Genomic DNA, 10,374 nt, shown 5'->3' on the forward strand with positions numbered 1-10,374 from the left:
ACAGTAAACTATCATATACATGCACGAAAATTTCTCTGGCCACTAGTCTTCCTCTGCCTAATGTAATTTTTTTTTGGTCCTATTTCATAAAAAAAAGCTTGTCTCAGTCCACCAAAATGATTGTATAGCTGTAATGGCTTGAATGGTGACTCCCAAAGGTAAGTCCATTTTCAGATCCCCATTATCCATGGCTCTGATTTTATTTGGAAAGAGACTTTTTCAGATGTGATTAAAGATCTTCAGATAAATCTGGAATTATTTGGGCAGGCCCTATAAGCAAGGACAGGTGTCCCTATGAGAGAAAAGCAGAGACCTGAAGCAGAGAAGAGAGTGAAACAGAAAAGTAGGCAATATATGCACAGAGGCAGAGCTGGAAGCCATGCAGCAGTCCGAGGAGCACACAGCCACCCATGCTAGGAGCAGCAAACGGAAGAATGTCTCCTAGGGCCTCTGGTGGATGTGCAGGTGCGCTGACTCCTTGATTTTGGATTTCTGGTCTCCAGAACTATAAGAAAACAAACTCCTATTTAAGATGCCAGTTTATGGTAATTTGTTACAGAAGTAAAAAGATGATAGTGGCTGTGCACATATCAGACCATGTTAGTGGGGTGGCCAGAATGGAATGATCTGAAGAAAAGGAATAGACTTTGAAGCTTAAGGCTGGGGGTGTAGCTCTGTGGTAGAGCATGTGATGGGCACATGCTGAACCCTGGGCTCAATACCTAGTACCATATAACAGACAAAACTTTACTTAGGGTTGGGAGTATCAGCTCAGCGGCAGTGTTTTCTTAGAATATACACAGCCCTACTAAAAATAATGAATGAAAGAACTTTTGACGGAGTCTGACAGGCTCAGCTTTTCTCACTGGGTTTTTGTCTGCTTAACTTTGCATGGCCTTGTGCATGCTGACACCATTGATGCAGATTTGTATGAGAAGGGTCTCAGGAGCCTGCATGACTGTTTCGTATGGTCCGGCACCTCCTTTCTGGCTCTACGATCTTTCTGCCCCATCTTCTGCAATGACCCCTGAGCCCTGGGAGGGTGGATTTTAATACAGGAGCCTTGTTCAAGGACTCACACTCTACAGACTCTTATTTTCTATGCTTTGGCCATTGGTGACCTTTTGTCGCATGAGGGAGCTTCACTGATGAGGGCTGAAAGATGCATTAGTGTTCTCTTCATCTCTTGTTCTATTTTCCATGAGCCTTAGGTGTGGAGGTTGCATGCTAGATGTGCCACTTAGGCTTGGGCAGTTCAGAAATAATCTCTATGTGTGACCAGTTGTAGAACTCTGTAATTATCTCTATCTCTTGAAAAAGAAGCTTCTTTGATGGGTGGTGACTGGGATACCTGGCTATAAATTCAAGGATCCATATTTTGCACATAGTAAGAAATTTTATTTGTGTAGAGATATGACAGCCTTGGAGTTTTCACTAAGATCTATGACCCCTCCAGCTAGGTTTATATAGTACCACACACGAGTTTCCTCCCATCAAATGGGCTTTAAGTCCAACCACCATGCCCAGTTTGTATTCTATTACAAAAGAATTTAAGCATCATGAAAATTGGTATCTTTTTAGTACTGTTAATCACCAGTAGCTAAAATTGCCTGGTTGGCACAGAGTAGCCATTCAATAATTATATTCTAAATTCATAAATGCAGTTTCCAAGATATTTCTAAATTTCAAAAAATTTATTTTATGAGTGTTTTGTCTGCATGTATGTGAATGCACCATGAGCGCAAGCTTACAAGAGCTTTACCTACGTTTTCCTTTGGAAACAGGGTTGTACTATATAGCAGAGGTTGCCCTTGAACTAGCAATTCTCTTGCCCCTGCCTCCTGAGTGCCATGATTAAAGGTATGCACTATCAGCTGTGGCTTCTACCCATACTTTTATAATAAACTGTAGGTAGGCTCAGGTACTGCCATCTCAAATGACCCATTGCTGGTTCACAGAAAGCTTGATTAGGCTACCTGCAAGCCTTCCCTGATGCCCAGTCTGGGGTGTCTCTCACGCAATCCATCTAGCGCTTCCTCCATCCTAGCCTTTCTTATCATTAAATTACCATCTCCTACTGACATGTCTTTTGATAAATATGTCAACTGCTTGAATATGTTTTTCAGTTTTCCTAAATTCTCATTTTTCTAAACCAAAACTTAGAAGAACCAGGATATAATTAAGGTTCAGTAATCAGGAGGTCCGATTCTGTAAGAGGGATGCTGTGGCTATTAGCAATGAATTCCACTGGTTTCTGATGCACTGCCTGAGGCTTCCAGAGAGCTACAGAAGAAATAGCATAGACAGTTTGGGAGAGGGTAATTCCATTTGGAAGACTTAATCCCTATTCTAACCCAGTGTGACACCATAATGCAGCTGACATAAGCCTGCACCTCTGCTTGCCACATAATCAGAATCCTAAAGTCTCCTAGCAGTGGAGAGTACCTTTAATGTTAACATGTGCCTATTTGCAGTCACTTCCACCACTATTACCAGCAGCAGAGCCTGAGCTGCAGGGAAACTACAGAGCTCACTACCAAGTGTGCTCGTTTCCCATAATCCGTCCAACCATGCTGAATTACTATGAGTTCTGGGAGTGCAGAGAGACGCTTCAACCGAGGACATTAAAAAAGCTTACCATAAAGTGGCACTTAAATGGCATCCTGATAAAAATCCAGAAAATAAAGAGGAAGCAGAGCAAAAATTCAAAGAAGCAGCTGAGGCATATGAAGTATTATCAAATGGCAAAAAGTGGGACATTTGTGATAAGTACGACAAGGAAGGATTGAATGGTGGAAGCCATCTTGATGATGAATGTGAGCATGGTTTCACATTCCATAAGGCAGATGATGTCTTTAAAGGAATTTTTGGTGAAAGGAATCTATTTTCATTTCACTTCTTTGAAGACTCAATGGAGGACCTTATAAGCAGTCCAAGAAGCTTCAGCAGAAGCAGCTGAGGAACAGGATCCCTTTTCTCCATGTCCCATGAACATCCTGTTTTTTCGAGACTTTCCTCTTATGACACAGGATATACACTCTACGTTTCACCGGGGCATGAGGGCCTTCCTGCATTCTCTTCCCTGGCATTTGATGATACTGGGATGGGCAACTACATATCTGTTACACCTCCAGGCAAAACTGTTAGTGGCAGAAATATTAATGCAAAGAAAAATTTTGAGAATCGTTAAGAAAGAAGAAGCTGAAGAGGGTGGTGACTTGAAATCCTTTCTTGCAAACTGTGTAACAGATGAAGAAGGCTTTGCAGAAAGATGCAACTGGAGGAGGCAATCATTCAACAACTATTCACCAAATGTCTACAGCCCCGCCAAATATATCTCAATACACCCTTGTGGACAACAATGAGCAAGGCACACCATGGGTCACCAGCAAGAAGGAACCTTCCAGTTTCTCAGCAGGATTCAAAGGTGGTAGGAGAAAACAAAAGAAGCACAGAGAGGTGCAAAAGAAGTCAAACAAAAGGAATCGCTAAACTGACTCAATACGATCATATAACATCTGACCACCACTATTTGTGTGTCTTGACTAAGAGTTCGTTTGTTTTGTGCTTTAAACAAGATTGTGGACATCTGGTCAGCACTTGTATGAATTAGCTGTATCAGAAAAATATGAGTTTGTGGTAACAGTTGGTAATGTTAAAACCATGGAAAACTGTAGAATTATTTAAACTTTTTGTTTATGGGCTGTATGTATACAGAATTTCTCTTCAGGAGCATTTATGGCCAATTTCAATCCTTTCATTTAATTAAAACCAAACACATTTAAAAAATGTACTTAGCATAAGGAGATAAAAATATATTACAAAACATAGGTTCAGCCTATATAACTATTCATGAATTTTTCCCAGTAAAGGCAGAACGTTTGATACACAATTTAAAGACACAATAAATTAAAAATTAAAGTAGTATTTTCTTTTACACTGGACAGCAGTCAGACATATCTGTACAAACATGTTGCCAGCAGCTCTATTCACATTAGTCAAGAGGCAGAGGCAACCCATACACCCATCAAGAGATCAGTGTATTAACAAAACTTGATGTGTATTTTACACACACACACACACACACACACACACACACAAATGAATATTCAGTCCAGAAAGAAAATCCTGTCACATTGCCTACCTCTGTGGCTTAGTGGTTACTGACTGAGAAAGTCTTGTCATATGTTACAACACAGATGAGCTTTTAGGATGTTACGTGAAATACTGTATGATTAATGTTATGAATTACTGTAAGAGTAATTCTCTGTGAGAGCAGCAGATTAAGACAGCAAATGGATGAAGCCAGAAACATTACAAGAAACTCAGGTTACAGAGGGACTGCCTCATCACAGCATAGGTTGGCTGTTGTATGGGAGAAAAGAAGCCACTGGGGTTTTTTTGAGGACAGGAATGACATATTCAAACTAGACTTCTCTGACTGTTGTTCCCAACAGACTCAAGCAAACAAGGGCAGAAGCAGGGGGACCAGGCTATTGCCATAATCCATGTAAGAGGTTATAGTAGTTTGGGCCAAGGTGGTGGCAGTGGAAGATGATTAAGAGTTCAGACTAGGATATATTCAAAAGGCAGGTCAAACAGGATGTAAGAGAGGACATGGCAGGAGTCGAGGCCAACAGTTTTTGGCACATAGAAAACAGAAGAATGGCATTGCCATTAACTGAGGCAGGAGTGCAGGTGCTAAGTTTTGGATATGCTACATTGGAGATGCTTGATTTATTGAGCATTGAAAAGCAGTTGCTGTGTGACTTGTGTCTTGCATTTTTCTGTCATTAAGCTCTTACTTTTTAACATCTATTGACCATATTCTTTTCGTCTTTTATCTTAGAATGTAATTAATATAAGTTGTAGGTACATGCTATGCTAGTGGGGAACCAGTTCCAAATTATTGTATTAAAAATTGCAAGTAAATAATCTAACAGCACTAAAACCAACCACTTCTGGCCAAGTAGAAGTACTGAACTGAAAGTCAGAAGAAAGAAAAACTATAGAGTATCTACTATTTTTAAATGACTACTATAGCTTTTTTACTGTCTGATTTTCAATGGGTAGGTATTTGGGGAAGAAAGGTAATTCATTCTTCAAGAGACTGGGGACAATTAGCACCCAAAGTTATTTTCAGAAAATAAAACCATAAAAGCTTAGGGTATTTTAAATGATATTTATGTAAAATGTATCATTTAGCAGGATTTACCTATTTCCCTGGATACAGGATTAAAGTTGAAAAAAAATTTCACAAAACAAAACCCAGTGTCTCAGAAAAGGTAAGAAAACAATGACATGTCCTCTACTCTTTTTTTGTGACAGGGTCTCATGCAGCCCAGACTGTTCTCAAATTTGCTATGCAGCCAGGTGTGGTGGTACATACCTTTAATCCCAGTGTTTAGGAAGCAGAGGCAGGCAGATCTTCTGTGAGTTCAAGGCCAGCCTGGTCTACATAGTTGAGTTCCAGGTCAGCTGGGGCTACAGGGAGACCCTATCTCAAAAAGACCCAAAACAAAAACAAAAGTAACTTGCTATGTTGTAAAGGATGAACATGAACTCCTAGTCATCCTGCCTTCATCTCTGAAGTACTCGGATTACAGGTGTGTGCTGGCCATTTGTTTTCTTTTAACTAAAAATTCAGATTTAATTATCTTCAGCCATGCCCCCGCCCCCGGGGTCTTTTTGAGACAGGGTCTCCCTGTAGCCCCAGCCAGCCTGGAACTCACTATGTAGATCAGGCTGGCCTCCAACTCACAAAGATTCACCTGCCTCTACCTCAGAGTGCTGGGACTAAAGGCCTGCCACCACCACGCCTGGCTCAGATTTAATTATCTTAACCAATACTTTACTTTTTTTAAATGGTTTCCCACTGTCTAGAAGAAAAGCCTCATTGTTTTTTTATATAATATACCTGGTCCTCTCTAAGCCAAAGCCCAACTTCTTCCAAAATATGCAGAGAAATAACAATTCCAAGACTCACCACAGAAAGAGGCTCCATGGACATTTTGTAAACTCTGACAAATACAACTCTGTTTCAGATGCCAACTGGGAGGTTATCCACATGCATTTGGCCATAGACTCATTCTGAAATAACACCTTAATATGCTCAGGGACATATTCCAAAAAATTCCCCATCCATATCAAATGAGGACAGTGCTTAGTACCTGGATTCTGTTTTTAGAGTTCTCTCATCTTTCCTGTTTGCTGACAGGACTCCTATACTCTGCTTTGTGAGACCCTCAACATCTTAAGACCCTCAAGCCTTAAGATCAAAACCCTCTTAAGGAGTATCCACATTTCCCCTTTCCAGACCTCTGGACTTTCATGAGTACATTTAGTATGATGTATCACTATTTGCCTTTTATCTGCTTTACACTGAAACTTCTTTCATTCAGTGCTCAAGGATCTGTTGAACAAACCACTTCCTTTCCTATGTCAGATTTAATATATATCTTAATTACCTTTGAAAATACAACTTATGCACCCCTAGAAATTTGTTTTGCTTCTTCTCAGATGACTAGATGGTGCTAGCAGCACATTCCACTCACTAAAACTGCTCTTAATTAGGCTGACCTTTAGTTAGTAATATTTTGAAGGTTGGGGAGTGGTTCAGTAGTATAATCAGTGTCAGTAGTCAATATTGTTTCTAAAATTTCATTTTAATTTTTAAAATTTATTTTTATTTTATGTGTATGAGTATATTGCCTGCATATATGTAAATGCACCCATGTCATACAATGCCCATAGAAGACAGAAGAGGGCATCGGACCCCTTGGAACTGGAGTTACAGACCGTTGTTAGCCACCATGTAGGTGGTGGGATTTGAACCTGGGTCTTCTGCAAGAGCAGCCAGTGCTCTTAATGGCAAAGCCATCTCTCCAGCCCCAAAATATTCAATTTCTAAAGAGGGGTAATCACATATAGCTGGTGGGACAGAGAGATAAGGCTGGATCTGGGAGGAATTAGGGAAGTGGGAGTGAGTATGACCAAAATACATCATTTTAAATTCTCAAGAAATTAAAAATATATTAAAAAAATGTGATTCCATGAGGGGCTACCTTACTGGGAGATCTGCATTTTAAATTGTTTGAATATCCCTAAAGACAGTAATTCTTTTTAAAAATTATTTATTATTAGTATTTTATGTGTATGAGTGTACTGTCTGCATGTGAGCGCAGGCACGTTGTACAATGCCATGGACGTCAGAAAAGGGTGTCAGAGTCCTCTGCAACTGGAGTTAAGGACAGTTCGTAGCCACTATGTGGTACTGGGAATTGAACCCAAGTCCTCTGCAAGAGCAGTCAGTGCTCTTAACCGCTAAGCCATCTCTCCAGCCCCAGACAGTAGTTCTTTTTAAGAACTACTAAACTTAGTGTACCTTATTCTTTAATCAATTTTAGCTATTCAAATAACAGGCTGAAGATTGTTAGTTTTTTTATTCAGATTTATGTAACTTTTTTTTCGGTCTTTTTGAGACAGGGTCTCTGACTAGGCTGGCCTTGAACTCACAGAGATCCACCTGTCTCTGCCTCCTGAGTGTTGGGACTACAGGCGTGTACCACCACACCTGGCCCAGATTTATTTACCTTTTTAAAACCACATCTGTATGTCTGCCTGTCCATGTATGTGCACATGGGAGCCAGAAGTATCGGATCCTTCAGAGCTGGAGTTAAGAGGTTGTTGTGAGCTGTCTGACTTGGGTGCTGGGAACTAAACTCAGGTCCTCTGGAAGAGCATTAACTGCTCTTAACCTCTTAGCCAACTCTCCAGCCTGTTAGAAGTATGTTTAAAATCAGATTTTTGAAATTTCTGAGAATCCCTGCGAATACTAGCATTTAGTGTCCCTGAATTTCAAAGAACTTGAAAACACTGAGAAATTTGCTTATTTTCATTGTGTTTTGTGACTCTTAAGTGTGCTGTTGCTCAATAAATGCACTTTGTTTAAAAATGGGGTGGGGTCATCACAACAATAACCAAGAGCACCACAAATATTCAAAGTCCTACTGGTGACACCCCAAGGTTAGAATTCTGAAACTCAAAAACTTAACTTTGGAGGGTAGTACAATCCTTAGAATGCATCCCTGGCTTTCCTGCAGTCCCATCACTTGGGTCCAGACTATGATCACTCTTAGCCACAACACCATTTGTTGCTTGTCTATCTCCCTTGGCTAGACTGAGCAGCTCCAGGGATCAAGATGTATCCACAAGGACTACTGAATGAAACTTCATTTTTTTTAGCTCACGAAATAAAAAGTTCCAAAAGGACTCTACCAAGCATTACTAAGACCTCTTATTAAGTGAGAGACTGAAGAGATGGCTCAGCAGTTAAGAGTGGGTACTCCTCTTGCAGGGGACCTGAGTTTGTTTCCCACCACCCAGGTCTGGGCAGCTCACAACCCCCTCTTAACTTCACTTCCAGAGGATCCAATACCTCTGGTCTCCACGGCACCTGCACATAGGCATTATGTATATACATAATTAAAAATAAATCTTAAAAGAGAGAAGAACGCAGAATTTACCTTCCTTGGAAACAAAGCATAAAGAATTTACTTTTCAAAGATCTTTATGTATATAACTCAGTATCTAGACAAAGTTGAAATCAATCAGGATTTACTCAAAGCTTCAAAAAAAAAAAAAAAATCAAGATCACAAGTAAAAAGGCCGGTTGTAGCTCAGTCATAGGTGTGCCCTGTGATTGAAACTGATGAATTGTAGTACATTTACATTTATTCTCATCCAAGGCAGAGCTTTCTGTACACAACCTTTAGGATTAGAAAGCAAGCTCTGTGCAATGGGCAATTTTTTTTTCATAGAAAGCATTTCAGTGGATCCAAATAGCATACATATATGCCAACACAAGTTTTACTCTGGGTCACATATTTCGCTCCCCCATCTGAAATACGATTCAATTTTACATCTGCCTACATAGTGGACTCACTCTTTAACTTGAAATTTTAATGTTCATCAGATTGCTTGCCATAGAGTAGAGAGAGACAAAAAGGTTCCCCCCGTTTCCAGGCTCCTTCATCGTCTTTACTTGTGTTTCAGGGGCATGCCCCACGTCCCGATGAAAAGTCCAACGTTTTCTAATTAGAACTGCTCCTAACCGTGTTTCTCGTCTATTTTGAGCCAGCTCTCGAATGAAATCTTTGAAAAGATGTTGAAAAGATTTGATGCTGACCTAACAAATGCTAGGAGACCGGCAACACTGTCACATTAGCAAGTGCGGTGATAAACGGTGCAACTTCTGTGTCGGAGTCACTTTGCAAACAGTGCCTCTAGCGGAAGGCATACTGGCTCTCGGAGAGCACCCAAGGCCCACCCTTCCCCAGAGTGGCCAGTAAGAGGCAGAAATCCGAGGGGGTCCCGGGGAAGCCGCAGTGGGAGCCCCGGCTTACAGAGCCTGGATCACCAACTTGCATCTCTCAGGGGCGCCTGAGGCCCTTGGTTGGGGGGAAACGGAGGAATAGACTCTAACCTGAGACACCGCGGAGGCTGGCGATAGCGGGAATCAGCTTGGGGATTGAGAGCAGGGACTGCATGACCGCGTGGACACGCGTCAGGAAAGGAAAGCGACAAACAGCCGGGGAGAGAACCAGCCCTCAAAGCCGTGTCGCCAGGAAACTAGCCAACCGCCCCACCCCTTCCAGCAGGCTGGCTCGCGGGTGCGGCGCGAGGTGATGACATCACGTCACTCGGGAGGGGGTGGTGCGGCGGCCATTTTTTTCCCTTTCTGGCATCTGGTTCTGCTCAGTGGCGTTTCCAAATTCCATTCCGTGTCCTCGCTTGAAAGCGCCCACGCAGGGGCCTTCAGCCATCGTGGGAACTAAGTCAGAGGAACGGACACGGCTAGGGAAGTTTGCGTCACGACGCAGGCACTAGCGCGGACAGCTACGCTTCTAGAAGGTTCTAGACAGTGCGCAAGTGCACAGGTGGAGGGTGTAGGACCCCGGGGTCACGAGGCCGTGTCGGGGGGTGGAGCCAGCGGCCGGGGAGGTTCTAGTCTGTTCTGTTTCGCTGCAGCCGCCCCCTTCCACTCCTTCACGTTGAGCCAGCGCCTGGGCCTGGATTTGGGCCTCCGCCGCCTCTACCATGGACCCGCGCAAAGTCAGCGAGCTTCGGGCCTTCGTGAATATGTGTAGGCAGGACCCGAGCGTCCTGCACACCGAGGAGATGCGCTTCCTGCGGGAGTGGGTGGAGAGGTGAGTCCGGGCCCGCTGAACGTTGGGTACGGGAAGAGGGGCGGTTGGACCGGGGCCGGGGTGGGGCGGAGCGCAGCGGGTCGAGGCTCCCAGGATGTGAAGGGGTTCCCGGAGGAGTCGCAGCCCAGAGCCCGCGGCGAGGTCTGCCGTGGGGGGGGGGGGGTGG

The 10,374-nt window shown here is 42.8% G+C and overlaps 3 protein-coding genes across 9 annotated transcripts in view; 2 read left to right on the top strand and 1 right to left on the bottom strand.

Moving 5' to 3' along the window:
* Xpnpep3 (X-prolyl aminopeptidase 3) overlaps nt 1-9,654 on the bottom strand; it is a 63,003-nt gene extending 53,349 nt beyond the window's left edge. For 3 of the 5 annotated variants that reach the window (XM_029569160.1, XM_008844820.3, XM_008844821.3), the window contains exon 1: nt 9,485-9,505. Coding sequence is in view for 1 of the 5 variants with exons in the window: in XM_008844818.3 (XP_008843040.1) it covers nt 9,485-9,548 (64 nt within the window). In the remaining 4 variants the exon portion in view is untranslated. The other 2 variants (XM_008844818.3, XM_029569159.1) reach the window with 2 other exon arrangements.
* Nucleotides 143-3,492, top strand: Dnajb7 (DnaJ heat shock protein family (Hsp40) member B7). Its single transcript, XM_008844825.2, is given in 4 exon segments — nt 143-158; nt 2,589-3,196; nt 3,198-3,323; nt 3,325-3,492. Coding segments are annotated over 4 exon segments (918 nt in total).
* Nucleotides 9,655-9,743: 89 nt separating the features above from the next.
* The window catches only part of St13 (ST13 Hsp70 interacting protein), a 39,804-nt gene continuing 39,173 nt past the window's right edge, over nt 9,744-10,374 (top strand). The window contains exons 1-2 of one of the 3 annotated variants that reach the window (XM_029569161.1): nt 9,744-9,938; nt 10,030-10,208. In XM_029569161.1, the coding sequence (XP_029425021.1) occupies nt 10,099-10,208 (110 nt within the window). In that variant the 5' untranslated portion in view covers nt 9,744-9,938; nt 10,030-10,098. Of the gene's footprint in view, nt 9,939-10,029; nt 10,209-10,374 lie in introns of those variants that run through there. The other 2 variants (XM_017801031.2, XM_008844822.2) reach the window with 2 other exon arrangements.

The sequence above is a fragment of the Nannospalax galili genome, unplaced genomic scaffold (assembly GCF_000622305.1).
Source record: "Nannospalax galili isolate Female #2095 unplaced genomic scaffold, S.galili_v1.0 scaffold180, whole genome shotgun sequence".
In the NCBI taxonomy this organism is placed as follows: Eukaryota; Metazoa; Chordata; class Mammalia; order Rodentia; family Spalacidae; genus Nannospalax; species Nannospalax galili.